A 16,128-nucleotide genomic window follows, 5' to 3' on the forward strand; every position below is an offset into this window, starting at 1 on the left:
TATGGTTAAACTAACTATGCTAGCAAAGAAAAAACGCATAAGTATAGATAAATATATATATAAAAGGATTATAACTATATATCTAAATACACAAGAACTACGAGTAGCTAGGGAAGCGGAGGTCAGCTAAGCTGCGCTCCACTGTTCCAACGACCGACACGGGCGGAAAGAAGGAACTGAGGAGTGCTTGGGTCGGCAGGGGTATATATCAGGCACCATAGTGGCACCACTCCAGGGGGCGACCTGCCGGCCCACCGAGTGTTGCTAGGGTAAAAAAGTTTCTCCGACGAATGTGCACGTGGCGCGCGCACACCTAACTGGAATGGATATGAGCAAGCAATCAAAGAAGAACACGATATAGCTGCATGCTTTTGGATATTTTAAAGGTTTTTCCAAACTTCTTCATCTTTCTAAGAAATAAGTTACAGGCCAATGGACTAATGTCCTTGAGACTTTTGATATAACAGTACAAAATAATCTGCTTCTTTTGCCCAGCATAGCAGCTTGCTGTGCATATAGCATATAGGCTAGTTTTGTAAATGTCATTCGGACTATTTGTTAGAATAGCAATATGTCCATGCACATGATAACCCACAATTGTCTTTTATGAATCTTTGCAACCTAGCAAGGGGAAATAATTTTTGACATTTTAAATCCTTAGATAAATATTCTATTACATATTTTAAATCTTAGCATATTTCAGATGAAGCTACTAGTTGGGCTACATAATTATTACCCTACATTTTCAGAGGCAGTGGCTCAGCCAGAATCCTTCTAGATCATAATTCTTTATAATCACTAGACAATACATTGTTATGTACCCTATTTTCAAGTACTCATAGTGAGGCTAGGTACATCTGTGTGTTTTTATAATTAGAAAGCATAGTGAAATAAGTTTCAACTGGAAAAATATTCCTGTACACAAACTTATTTCAGATTTACCTATGAGATAAGAACAATTTTGGTTTATCCAGTAACTAGGGTACATTAAAGAATAGATCCTACAAGGTGCAAACTGCCTTCCACAACGTGTTGAGCACCCTCAGTTCCAACTGCAGTCAATGGGAGCTGTATTTAACAAGTACCTCGCAGAACCTGGGCCTAAATACTCTCCAGAAAAGCAAATTAATGCACAATGTTGAAATAAAGTTATCAATAAACCATAGAGAAATATGGAAACTTTAAGTGAAACCTAATTTTCTGTCTGGGACATTGTTGTTTCCCTTTTCTTCCCATAATTGTGCAAATAATGGGCAGATCACATGCCTTAAACATGAGTTTTTATTCTTGGAGAGATTTGAAATTTAAATGTTATTGAAAACATGGGATTCTTGTTGAATTGTATGATATACAATTTAAATTGTGCACGCAGGTAAAAAATGTGCACAGCTTCTTCTTCAAATAAATGTTTTTTCTCATATCTTTCTGAGTGAATTTCATGTTTGGAAATTGAGGGTTCTACTAGCACAAGCTTGAATCTGGCATAGTGCAGACAATTGCTGTGCCTGCTTCCACACCCAGCCTTACCAATGTGTATCATACCAGACCACTCTGGTAACATTTTCAGTTGAAAGAGGACCACCAATTATTTGTGATACAGCTAGATGGGAATAGGAAGATACCAAATAAGGAATTTTCAATGTTACCTAAAAAAGCATTTGAATCCTTGTCTCCACAGCTAAAAAGCTAATACATTAAAACACTTTACCATCTAGTTCCTTTTTCATCCTATCCCTCCTTGTCATATTATTAATGCATCTTAAATCCATCCAAGCTGTATATCATGTCCAGATAAAATGCTGAGATTATTGAAAATGCAGCAGAACTTGACATAATATTTTGTTGAAGGCAACAGACGTTTTCTGTATTCCTTACCTTATACCACAGGATTTCAGGCTCTCTATAGGGAATTAAAAAATCCTCTATGTCAGGGCATGAAATTTCCTTGCTTTTGCTAAGTTCAGCTTTTTCAAAGTACTTCATCTTTGAATTGTAGCAGAGTCCAGTGTCATTTTCACCCACTGTCAGCGAGATGGATACTTTCATACAGTAAGTAGAGTTTCTGTAATATAACACAAATAAAAATAATGGCTCCACTGTGAAAAATAAATTCCAGTGACATAATTGTTTTTGATACAGTTATATTCATTGTAGGCAAGAGAGAGAAATCAAACTATTCTTGCTTTATGTATTGTGTGTGTAGTCCTTAGTTATTCAGGATAGGATCTTCTCTTTCCAATGCCCACCTCAACCACTAGATTTTAATGTAATGACAATAACTGGGCTGAATTCATGAACGAACCCTTTCCTTTCCTTTCCTCTGAATTCCCTTCCCTCCATCATTATAGTCCATACTGTTTATTGGTGGGTAACTTCCTCCTAAGTAAAGGCCAAGAAAAGCTTCATGCATTAACCAGCAAAGCACCATAATCATCCTTCTGCCAAACACTATTACAACAGCTCTCTGGGGTGAACAAATCAGTTTACTGCACAACAGCCTAGTGTCAGATTGAAACTTTTGGCATCACACCATGAACTGGAGTGTCAGCCCCCCATATTCATCAAATGTTAGCAGGTTTTCAAGTGAAGCAGTAATTAAAAATATAGTTTTAAACATCATTTGACTAAAAATCAGCCTTGTGGTCTTTCATCCCGTAGAAAACAGTTTAATTTCAGTGTATTTTAAACTAGAGGACTACCAGTTTGTTTACCTTAGCCTCTCATCCCCATGTTTCCAGGACAAAATATTACCCCTGCATTATCCTCAGCTTTCATTAGCTTGGGCTCTGCCCTGTAACTTATTACTTTCCTTTGGTGGCCATATGTTGACATGCCAGACACCCAGAGACTGGGGAACATTGTTCTGCTTTCCTCATTTCACTATGTACTTTAATTAGTCTCAAAGACAAAATGACTTGAAAAGATTTATTTTTTTCATTTTGGGTTTCCAGATGGGCAGGATGAGAATGTCTAAGGTTGAGTACTCCCAAGGAGTATATTGCGACAGTGCGAGCATCTTCCCTCACTGTTATTTAAATGCATTTGACCCCTAATCTGCTGAAAGAGTCTCCTGCAGAGAGCACTAAGACATTTTTCCTTTACTTATTTTCACTCTCAGACTCTGTGAGATGACTGCTGATTTACAAGAGTCTAGTATGTATCTAGCATTGCAGACTCTCAAAGATAGCTGCATTTGCAGATTGCCTTTAGATGGCTTAATATCTGTTTACTCTCTCTGTTTATCAGGAAATGATTAAAAGGCTAAAAGTAAGGAAAATAGCATACAAAGAACACCACAGCCTCATTTCTAGAAGAAAACATAAACCTCAAAGGCACTATTTATTAATTATTAGTAAAGAATATCAGTTCTGGAAGCGCAGTACTTCAGTCAATGATCTTAAATCATGCATGTCTTTTCTGGGCAGGAAAGGCAACAAATATAAAATATCTTCCCCAGAATAGAGTCAACTTGCACTCCCATCCTTGCAGTTATCTGATACTTCCTGTGTATACTTGTGACTGGAGTTGGTAAAAGTACTGTATCCATAGCAAACAATTTAATTATTGAATATAGATCATTCCTAAATCACAAATTGTCCTAAGCTGTGACCTAAGGCTGGCGATATTGGCATTTTTTTCTTTTCTATGATTGGATGACCTAACCTTTGTCAGAAGAAGGGGGCCAAAGCAATTCACCGGGGAATGGCTTTTCTCACTGTCACTGTGGGAGTATGCTACTGTGAGACAGGTTGAAGGAGATAAACAGGCATGGGGAATTTAATTAGTACATTTTAAATTTTCTTCTTTCTTCATGTCATTACAAGGGAGTATTATGTTGCATATATCACCCCACGATTTGAAAATTCCTTCCTAACAGAGACAGAAGGGAAAATCACTTAACCTGTAATTCTGCTTCTTTAAAGATACCAGCTAGGCAGGACTCTCACTCTTGGTTCACATCTCTCTGGCACGCATCACCCTGTCTAAGAGTTATTTTTTTCCTTCCAAGATAGGCCTGAGCAAGAGCCCTGTCCTGCTGAGCATATACCAACATCGGAAGACTCCAGCTGGTTCCCTTCTGACTCTGCTCAGTACAGAAAATGGTATCTCTAAGCTTTAACCAGTGCAACTACCCTAGCCAGTTAGGTTTGGGTACTCTTTCTGGTCTATATTCACAATAATCTGGTTTGCTACAGATCACATTTTTTTTCATTATTTTCTCTAAGGTTCCTTTTGAGGCAAGTCTGAGGTTTCATCCTCCCAGCTAGTCATTTCCATGGCTCCCACCAGAAAGCACCATGGGGATTGTCATGTCAGCTAAAGTCTGGACTTTTAAACTGTTTTCATGATATTCTGGGCAGAAAATGCAATGAAGAAGACCTCTACATTTTATGATCCTGTTTAGGATGTATACTAGTCTGTGTGTATCTGGTTTGAGGAGAGATGTGGCACCTCAGAGACTCAAAGTTTAGTGCATAAGCACTTCAGATGAAACTGAGTCCATCGGCTCAGACAGCAGATAGGGTTCCAAAGTGCTGATGCAGTTATGAAGTGCCAAGCTCAGAGTCCAAGGTGATGACTTGTCCAGGCTGGGACACTTAGACAACTGGATTCGATGATGTAGGGTCCCTCAAAAGCAGGGCTGGCTCTAGCCTTTTCGCCGCCCCAAGCACGGTGGCATGCCACGGGGAGCGCACTGCTGCTCGCCAGTCCCACAGCTCCGGTGGACCGCCTGCAGAAGTGCCTGCGGACGCTCCACCAGAGCTGCGGGACAAGCGGACCTCTGCAGGCACGCCTGCAGAAGGTCCACCGGAGCCACCTGCCGCCCTCCTGGCAACCAGCAGAGCACCCCCCGCGGCATGCCGCCCCAAGCACGTGCTTGGCGCACTGGGGCCTGGAGCCAGCCCTGCTCAAAAGCACTTTCTACGGGGAGTTCAAAGCAGCATAAAAGGAGCATAAAGCTTTAGCTTCCTTCACATGACATGAAGAACAGGAGTACTTGTGGCACCTTAGAGACTAACAAATTTATTTCAGCATAAGCTTTCATGAACTACAGCTCACTTCTTCGGATGCATTTCCCTATATGTCTTTTGCACCGTGAGCCTGAATAGTAACAGCACTGACAAGGGGGCTCTTATGGCAGTCTGCCAAGAGCCCAGGTTGCATCCAAGCCGGTCTGGCTGTAGAGAAAACAGAAGAAAATAAAATGATGTGAGCCAAAGAAAACCAGGTTACAGTACTCAGAGAACCAGAAAAAGATGAAAAATCAGTCAGTTCCTAATGGCTTGAGACAGTTAGATCTGCAAGGCAGCAACTCCAGAAGGGAGGTGGTTTGTTGGCTGATGGCAGCTGGACTAGAAGTAGGTGGAGCCCATGAGCTAAGAAAATGTGTATCATGTAGCAGAACCTTCAAGTTAGCCTACACGTGCCTCAGAGGGTCAAGAATCTTAGAACTAGGAGATTTTCACTGGAGGCACTAGAGCAAACAGAATCCTGTATCACTGGTAACTTTAGAGAAAGTTTATATTCCAGTGGAGACCAGACTGTATTTTTTCGAATAGAACAGTTATTGTATTTATTTTTGTTTTTTCATTCTTCACAAGGTAACTGCATTTTGTGCAACTACTGTATTCAACAATAAAAGAATGAGTTTCTACTGTTTCAGCTAAAGCCCTAAATTCTGTAATGCAAACCAGTCACAGACTGACATATCACTGTTCCCCTCTGGTGTTCTCTGGAGAGTTTTGCCTGGACTTGTTTTAAGCCATGAGGACACATTTTTCAGCCTCATAACTATATACATGAAAATACAACCTATAAGATTAGTATAACATTACCATACCAACAATTACTATAACAACAATGCTCAGTGCATCATGAGCCTTCTGAAGACATGACAAACTTTGCACTGGATACCACACAATCATTTATAAAGATCAACATGTGGGTGCAGGGTGTTCCCCCCGAGATACAGAGCGCCACAATCACATTTGTGGACCAGCCACCAGACAGGGACGAAAACGGGACACTGCGCTGGAGTGGGTTACAGATATAACTGCACGGTCTTATTTGCAAAGGCTGCATATCTTTATCTTTCTCATCCATCTCCATGGCAAGTCTCTGGTAAGGGGCTTAGGGAACTATGTTAACTGTCATTCTGTATATAACAATATTTTATAAAGCCTTTTTTGGGGCAGAAACTATATCTAGTTCTATATTTGTACAGCTCACAGCCCAGCAAGGCAAATATGCTGATCAGGTCATCTGCCTGCTACTGTTAAATAAATGTTAAAGAAAAATATCTAGCAAGTATATTAATTCATTTTTTCAGGCTGTATTTTCTGCCATCTATAACTATTCAGTAGAATCACCATGTTCAGTCCTAGCTGCAAAGGGAGCAGACACACACCCTTGTCCAACTCACTACAATAGCACTAGACTTCTAGCCACACATTTTGGGAACACTGTCAATGACTGTGTTAATCTTCCGACCCCATATTCCACTCCAGCTTTAACTGCATTTCCGTGGCACTCTTTTCTGTGCCTTTGCTGCCTTACTCCTTTATCCATTTTCATCAGTGGTGCTTAATTTCCTTAGATATACACCCGGCAGTGTGCAAAGAGAACAATAAATACCAAAGGCTTGTTCATACAGGCCATGACCATGAAAGGATTTCCATACACCATCCACTCATTCTCTATCATTTAGAGCCCATACCATCTTGACTGTCAATTGCTGCCTTGTTCATCTAAATATTTCTTGGTCAGAATATATATAGCACATTGCATGTGCTACATTACCTCTAAATTTTGACCCTGAAGTGAGTATGACACAGAAGGAAAAGGACATGGAGGTGGGTTGGAAGAGGAGAGGAGGAGGACATGAGGGCTGTATATGAGCTCTGGATGGAGACCTGGGAGTGTGCATGTGTGGATGAAGGGAGGAACATGGGATACTGGAATGCAGGAGGGAACACCAGGAAAAGTTGTTTAAGATAGGAGGTGTCTGCGTGGGAATAAGTAGAGTAGAGAAAAGCTGTGTTTTTATGAATCATGGGTACAGTCATAGTTCAAACTATATCTCCTGAGAATGGCACAGGTGCCACCACCATGTTCTCATCATTTCTGCTTTGTTTGGGATTTTGGATGTGGTGGTGTTTTATTTTTTGCTATGCTGCTCCTCTGCTAAAACCTCTCTCCTTCCCTTCCAGCTCCCAAGCTCTCAAAGTGCATTCCTGATGGTTGTACCTTCATACCAGTGTGACTAGGCAGATATATACAAATTCACACAGGTAGTTGTAATTTTCTCTTTCCACAACCAACTAACAATTTCACTTGTGTGTATGTTCACAGAAAGCAAATACATGAGATAATGAATAGTGTTAAACAGAATTTGCAATATGTTTGTGAATAACTTTCTCCACTATTTGCCCATGACATCTATACGATATATTTCATATAATATCTGGATGCACAACATTGATAGAAGCGTAATGCTTTCCAGGTCACAATATTTCTCTTATATCTGAAGCAGATGTACAGGTTTAGATTTTAGCTTTCACCAGCATGATTCTAGTGTTTGGAAGTGAGGAACATGTCATAAGACTTTTTAGTAGACTGCTCGGTTATCATATCATGTGATTGTTTTGTGGTGATATAACACTGGAAAATGAAATCTAGATGGAGTTACTATCAGGTGGGTGCAAAACGGGTTGGAAAACCATTCCCAGAAAGTTATCAGTGGTTCACAGTCATGATGGAAGGACATAACAAGTGGGGTCTGCAGGAATCAGTTCTGGGTCTGGTTCTGTTCAATATCTTCATCAATGATCTAGATAATGGCATAGAGAGTGCATTCATAACGTTTGCAGACGATACCAAATTGTGAGGGGTTGCAAGTGCTTTAGAGGATAGATTCAAATTCAAAATGATGTGGACAAACTGGAGAAATGGTCTGAAGTAAATAGGATGAAATTCAGTAAGGACAAACGCAAAGTACTCCATTTAGGAAAGAACACTCAGTTGCACACATACAAATTGGGAAATGACTGCCTAGGAAAGAGGACTGCAGAAAGGAATCTGATGGTTATATTGGACAACAAGCTAAATATAAGTCTACAGTGTAACATAGTTGCAAAAAAGCAATCATTCTGGGACGTATTAGCAGGAGTGTTGTAAGCAAGACATGAGAAGTAATTCTTCCACTTTACTCTATGTTGATTAGGCCTTAATTGGAGCGTTGTGTCCAATTCTGGGTGCCATATTTCAGGAAAGAAATGGACAAATTGAAGAAAGTCCAGAGAAGAGCAACAAAAATGACCAAAGTTCTAGAAAACATGACTTATGAGGGAAGATTGAAAAAATTGGGTTTGTTTAGTCTGGAAAAGAGAAGACTGAGAGGGGACATGATAGCAGTTTTCAAGTACATAGAAGGTTGTTACAAGGAGGAGGGAGAAAATTTTTTTTTTTTTAAACCTTTGAGGATAGGCCAAGAAGCAATGGGCTTAAATTGCAGCAAGGGAGGTTTAGGTGGGACATTAGGAAAAAATTCCTCTTCGGGTGGTTAAGCACTGGAATAAATTGCCTAGGGAGGCTGTGGAATTTCCATTATTGGAGATTCTTAAGAGCAGGCTAGACATATACCTTGGTCTGGATAATACCTAGTCCTTCCATGAGCGCAGGGGACTGGACTAGATGACCTCTCGTGGTCCCTTCCAGTCCTATGATTGTCTCACAAAGCCTCTTAACTCTGCCCATTAAAAAAAGAAAGACGATAAATAAATATTGCAATGACTGAATGGGCAGCCTCTGTCATATTCCCAACTGGTGTGTGGACAAAACCCTGGGGGTGACATTGATCTAGGTAATTAAATTCAGTAACTTAAAGTGAACTGTCAAATGTGCCTTGTTTTCTGACAATGTGATTGATATAATTTCCAGCATGCAGTTTGGAACAGATAAGCACATTCAGGACACAGATTGTGTCCTTTTTTCGTAGAAAGTGTTTGGCATATTGTGGACATTGCAAGAAATAAGAAATAATAATATTTAATTTAACAGAAAATCATAACAGGATAGAAAGAATTTGAAATATCACAGAATAAAGGGAAACTTCTCAAGACTGCTAGGCCTACACATTTAAACTACCTTGTCAATATTTATAGTTTACAGTTGTCATAAACAGATAGCTAAGGGTTAATGTCTCTTTCACCTGGAAAGGGTTAACAAACAACACCTGACCAGAGGACCAATCAGGAAACAAAATACTTTCAAATCTCAAGGGAGGGAAGCCTTTGTTTGTGGTTTTTGGGTTTGGCTTTGTTCTCTCTGGGTCCTGGACAGAACTAGAGGTGCAACCAGGTTTCTGCAATCTCCCTGCTACAGTCTCTTATCTATTCAGAATAGTGAGTAAGTAAAAAGGTGGCTATAGTCTTTTAAATTGTTTTCTAATTTGCAGATGTGTATTTGCTGGAAGTATCTTAAATTGTATTTCTGCTGGAGAAAGCTTTCTTTCTATTGTCTATAAGCTAAAAAACCCTGTAATATTTACCATCTAGATTACAGAGATAGAAAAAAAGTAAAAGTTTTCTTTTTATTAAAAGTTTTGCTTTTTAAGACCTGTTTGATTTATTCCCCAGTTGAGGCTCAAGGGAATTGAGTCGGTACTCACCAGGGAATTGGTGGGAGGAGGGAATCTCTTTGTCTAGATTCACAGAGCTTGAAACTATATTGCCTCTGGGTGAGGTGGAAAGCCTCTGGTTTAGATTCAAGGAGTTTGGATCACAGTATCTTCCAGGGTAACCCAGGGTGGGAAAGCCTGGACAGGCACTAGCGAGGAAAAGAGTTTACTTTCCTTGTGTTAAGATCCAGGGGGTCTGGATCTTGGGGGGTCCCCAGGGAAGGTTTTTGGGAGACCAGAGTTTATCGGGCACTCAGAGTCCTGATTGGTGGCAGCACTACAGGATCTAAGCTGGTAATAAAGCTTAGAGGATTCATGCTGGTACCCATATTTTGGATGCTAAGGTTCAGATTTGGGAATTATACTATGACAACAGTATCTGAAGGATTCAAACCAGGATATTTTTTTCTTAAGACGTTTGCAATATAGCATTCCAAAATAATCACAGACACTATGCTTTTTACACTGTCATCTGTATAAGTTTTTTCCCCCCATTGTGACATTATATCTAGGGCGGGGCATACACACAAAGTTCACTAATATTTGTGTGAGGTTTTAAAATAAGCTCACTGACTGCATTTGAAGCCTTTTTGTGGTACACTCTCAGCTAATGTAAATAGTTATAGTTTCCCTGATTTCAATGAAGTTACAACAATTTACACTATCTGAGGGGCTGTCCCCTAGCGTTTACTTTCTGTGAATAGTCTAACTAATAAGTTTATTGGCTGGAATGTTTATCATAACCTAAACATTTAAGCAACTATTTCCAGAAAGCAAAGACTTATACTCACCCAGTCACTTATACTCACCCAGTCCAATGAAAGCATTTTTGAAATGCTGACATTCAAAAAATGAACAATTTATTACAAATCATCCAACCTCTAATATGCTGCTCTTTGCTCTGATTTTTGTTTTTAAGGTGCTTGCTGCAAAAAGTAGTAAAACATAAAAAATGGGGTAATATGGTAAAGCACTATTCTCTAAGAATTTTCAACAAATGTTAATAAATTATAAAATTCTCAGTGTCCTCTAAAGCAGTTTAAGGAATCTTCCAGAGTTACTGGTTTCAACTCAGTGACTGTATTGTTCATACTATGATGTTAGTATAGGCTAGAGTAAAATCTATCATCTACTGACTTTGTCCTTATTTTAGTATTAGAGTACTCCCCTAGGATTTAAAATAGAAACAAAAAGTCCCTTTTATTCCATCAAAGCAAAGATAAATTGATTGATTTTGAGCTGCCTTCCTTAGACCATGTTTTCTTCCTTCACTTGTTTTTTTTGTGAAAAATATAGTGATTTATATGGGCAATGAGGTACAAAGGCATATTTTAACACTAAAAGACATGGTTCTCTGCCAGTTTGCTCCACCAAAATTAATGGAGTTGCCTCAGCATAAAACTGGAGAAGCAGGCCAAGAGTGTCTATTAGCAACAGTCAAGGAGTAGTTGCAGAACTACTAACTGTGGTATGTATGCTATCACTTAAATCAGCTTCTGTGCCAGATAACTGGAGAATAGCTAATGTGATACCAATTTTTTAAAAAAGGCTTCAGAGGCAATCTTGGCAATTGCCTAACTTCAGTACTAGATAAATTGATTGAAACTATAGTAAATAACTGAATTATTAGGTACCTAAATGAACACGATTTGTTGGGGAAGAATCAGCACGGCTTTTGTTAAGGGCAATCATGCAGCACTAATGTATTAGAATTCTTTGACGGGACCAACAAGTATCTGGTCAAGGAGGATCTAGTAGATATAATGTATTTGGAGCTTCAGAAAGCCTTTGACAAGGTTTCTCACTAAAGGGTCTTAAAATAAGCTCTCATGGGATAAGAGGGAAGATCCTCTCATGCATCCTCTCACCGCTTAAAAGATAGGAAACAATGGGTAGGAATAAATGGTCAGTTTTCAGAATGGAGAAAGGTAAATAGTGATGTCTCCAGGGATCTGTACTGGGACCAGTACTGTTCAACATATTCATAAATGGATCTTGGAAAAGGCGCAAACAGTGAGGTGTCAAATTTTGGTAATGATACAAAATTACTCAAGATTGTAATTCTTCACTGTCTACTTTGGATTTAACTAAGAAATCTGACAAAACTGGGTGACTGGGCATCAAAATAGCATATGAAATTCATTATTCATAAATGCAAAGGAATGCATATTGGAAAACCTAATCCCAACAATATATGCCAAATGATGGGGTCTAAATTAGCTGTTACCACTCAAGAAAGAGAGCTTATAGTTATTGTGGATAGTTCTCTGAAAACATCTGCTCAATGTGCAGTGGCAAACAAAAAAGCTAACTATGTTTGGAATTATTAGGAAAGGGATAGCTAACAATACCATAAATATCATAACGCTACTATATAAATCCATGGTACACCCACACCATGAATATTCTGTGCAGTTCTGGTCACCCCTTCTCAAAAAAGATATATTAGAAATTAAAAAGGTACAGAGAGGTCAACAAAATGATTAAGGGTATGGAACAGCTTCCCTACAAGGAAAGATTAAAAGGACTGGGACTGTACAGCTAGGAAAAGAGATGACTAAGTGGGAGATTATGGAGATCTATTAATCATGAACAGTATGGAGAAAGTGAATAGGGAAGTATTATTTACCCCTTCACATAATATAAGAACCAGGAGTCACCCACTGAAATTAACAGCCAGCAGGTTGAAAACAAACAAAAGGAAGTACTTCTTCACACAATGTACAAGAAGCCTGTGGAACTCATAGCAGGGGATGCTGTGAAGGACAAAACTATAATTGTGTTAAAAAAAGAACTAAAAACATTCATGGAGGATACATCCATCAGTGATTATTAGCCAAGATGTTGGACTAAATGGACCATTGGTTTGACCCACTATGGTCATTCTTATGTTCTTATAGTCGTAGTACTTTGCTAATGCTTCTATTCCTTGGCTTCTTGGTTGGGTCGTTTTTTTTTCCTATAAGCAAGCACTGGAATTTGGTAGGGCCTTACAGCTTTTTAGAGCAGATTATGATGATGGTTTATTTTTGACATATAGTATAGGAAGTTCTTCTGTCTGTCTTGAGAAGAAACTGGTCGAACCAGGATTCATGGGTGGGAGTTCTTGTTCCTTTTATGTCCATACCTATCCCGAGGGGATAGTCCAGGCAATATGTGTGGGTCCCTGCCAGTGGTAAACGTAACATGGAGAGTTTGGATAGGAAGCTTGGGATTGTCATATCAAAGAAGCTGTCTGCATTGCTAGTGAAATTTCCCAAGATTATGAGTTTTGTCTGGACCATCACTATGTCAGACAAAGCCATTATTAGCTTGTCTAGGAAGCCTTGGATATCTTTAGACAAAAATATTAGCAGGGTGCCCAAGTTAGGCTGGTCTCTCGGCTCAATCAAAGGATTGTAGTACAGGAATACTACTTTTAATTAGAGTTGGCTGAAATTTTTCTGAAGCAAAATATTTTGTCAAATCTATTAGATACACATCAAAACTTTCATTGAAACATAGGCAGTTTTCCTTTTGAAACCTGTCAGCATTCCAAGATCCACAGATCCAGCAGGGAGCTTATCAGTCCATCCAGAGTCCTGGCTTGAGTTGGGACTCTCATGGATGGAGCCAAGACTCTGGGGATGCCAGGCCCCACGTCAGGAAGACTCCCACCTAGAACTAGTGCTCTGTGGGCTGGCAGGCTTTCCATTCTATGGGAGCAGCACTGGGAGTCTCAGCTGGAGATAGGATTCTCAGGGCTGGGAGGATTTGCAGCAGGGAGTCTGCCAGGACTCTCAGGGCTGGGTCACCACCCTGCTGTGGTTAAACTGACAAGAGTGTCACTTTCACATCTTTTCTTTTGGGAATACCGTGTTTCAGAGTTTCCTAAACAAAAATGGATTTGTGTGTGTGTGTGGTGGTGGGGAATCTTTAGTTCACGGGAAATTTGATTTAGATTTGCTTTCATTCCAATTCAGAACAAAAATTAAATTGCAAAATTCCAAAATATCTTGTGATGTGAAACCCTCAAATTTCAACCAGCTCTACTTTTAATCTCTGTTTTTTCCAATTAGAGGTTGGATTGGAAACACACAGGGAGCCTGGAGATGTATCTAATTGGCATAAAGTGGAATCTAGTTAGAGTACTGCATGCTAGGACCCAAAGCCTTCATGAATAGACACAGACTGTATTGTAGTATTCCATGCAATACCTCTTAAATATAAAATCATCAAGATATTTAGAGGAGTGAGAACTTTAAATGAAAGATAGTCAAGCTCAGGAGTCAGCTTGTGTTTCTTCATTAATTTAATACCAGCTTACCTCTGTCTTTTTGACATTTTAATTTCCTTGTGCTTCTCTTACAGTTTTGAATATATGAAGCCACAATACTAACATCTTTAAGGCACTATAAAAAGACACTACCCGTTAGTATGATAGAGAAGCTGTAACAATGACACATACCTTCTGTAGCAAGAAATTGAGACTGAAAACCAACAGTAATAATAAATAAAACAAAGCACTTGGAGTCTTTTTATAAACAAATCTAGTGTATTTATTTCCACCACAGCAGAGTTGCCTATGTACCAAGTAGAAGCAGAAGGAACAGGAAAGTATTACCCTCCATGGACATAAATTATGTCACAGGATTGTGGCATTTAATCAAACAAGTTGTCAATTCATGGTACTGTGAAAAAAAAAGTGGACTGAGTGGTAGGCTATAAAGAAACATTGCCAACTAGTGCATTTGTGTAAATAGATATTAGTGGAGATCTATGCAAATGTTCCATGAAATAGTGGAAATACAACAGTAAACATGGTTTACCAGGTTGGTTTAACTAACCTGTTTTAACTTATGCGCTAAATAGGTAACCCCACAGGACAACAATAAATGGAGAGCAACATCACCTGATCAAAAGAGACAGAGAGAAATACATAGAGGATAGTTTTGTAAAATGTTTCAATTTTGTTTTGCTTTTATTTGGTTATGTGCTGTATTCTGGCCCACTGAATATCTGTCTGATCAGTTGGACACTGTGCCTAAAACATTCTTGCTTAAATTTAAAATTTTGCATTTATACCCTAGGAAACTTACTCTGGTTGAATATGGGGCATGTATATTACTTGCTAACTTGAGAAGGGGTTGGAGGCAACATTTTTAGCATTGTAGAAGGTCAAATAAAAGGATCAAATCATCTCAGGTATTACCAAACATTGAAGAGATTAAGAGATTACATAAAGATTCTGTATTTGGCCTAAATCCAGATGATTTGACGACTCAGGAATATCTAGCCTGCTTACATGAATCTTATCAACTTCCACAATCATACTTCTGGAAATGATGTCACAACATGGGTGAACAGTAGCTCACTGCTGCTATTCCACTCCCAGAAATACAACTTTTGGAGACAAAGTTTTCAAAAATGATGCGAAAGGAAATTTTCCCTCCCTCAATGTTCTCACGGGGAAAGTGGATGTTTTCCAGAAGTCACAGACATCTGAGTGGGGAACTTGTAGGCATTACCCACATCTGGGTGGATCTGATAGGCTATTTCAATTCTTGACCATCTCTATTTTTACTATTAAGGTCAATTGTTATTACACAAACTGTAAAGTGGCACCATACAAAATCCATCCAGAAATGTTAAGTCTACACAATGCAAAAATACTCTTCCCTCTGGAAGTCTTTTGGTATAAGAGATACAAGCAGTATATTTCCTGCCATTTTATTCAATTTTGTGTATAACATTGTTATAACACATAGTGTTTAACAAATGAAGGACCATTATAAGCAAATTTTCCTCCTGTTAATTGACGCCTCTAATACATGTAATTGCAGGGGGAGGGGGGAAGTGAGGGTTTGTGGCCACAAAATTGGTAGAAATCTCTTTTTCAATATTTCACCATTACTAATATAGCAGAGGGTCAACCAAGCTATTAACTTTTTATGTTTATAAATAGAAGAAAGAACAATTAATATGTATTAACCTTATTTCATTACAGACACATATGGATAATGAAGATGATAATCTAAAATGTTTTCAGCTGATAATAATTCATGAATACCAAGTTTTGTTCCAATGCTTGTCACTAACTAGGATTATTTATTGGATGCTGTGAAAGGCTAACAATTACATCTAAAGCATTAAGAGCACTATTCATTTAAACTCAGCTAAATACAATGGTAGTGTTATTAATATTTACAAAACAATGCTAGTAACTGTCATCTGCCTGTAATTAAAATAAATAGCTAACACTGCCAGCATTTGAAACCCTTATGGAACTAACTATGAAGCTTAATACAGAAGGTATATAACATCTATTGATCTACAGATTTATACTGTAGCAGTCTGGAGCCTAAGGGGCAGAGAGATCCAGAAAATCAAGGATTTTTTTATGAAACATTTCTCTTTTCCAATAACCTCTACAGAAACAACAAGGAGTGCAGTGGCACCTTAAAAACTAA

General features: G+C 38.8%; 1 protein-coding gene across 1 annotated transcript in view; it reads right to left on the minus strand.

Annotated features, from left to right (window-relative positions):
- IL1RAPL1 (interleukin 1 receptor accessory protein like 1) overlaps positions 1-16,128 on the minus strand; it is a 1,180,373-nt gene that overhangs the window by 450,039 nt on the left and 714,206 nt on the right. The window contains exon 4 of the mRNA XM_075059862.1: positions 1,876-2,062. Within this exon, the coding sequence (XP_074915963.1) occupies positions 1,876-2,062 (187 nt within the window). The remainder of the gene's footprint in view (positions 1-1,875; positions 2,063-16,128) is intronic.

The sequence above is a fragment of the Chelonoidis abingdonii genome, chromosome 1, assembly GCF_003597395.2.
Source record: "Chelonoidis abingdonii isolate Lonesome George chromosome 1, CheloAbing_2.0, whole genome shotgun sequence".
NCBI classification, from domain to species: domain Eukaryota; kingdom Metazoa; phylum Chordata; order Testudines; family Testudinidae; genus Chelonoidis; species Chelonoidis abingdonii.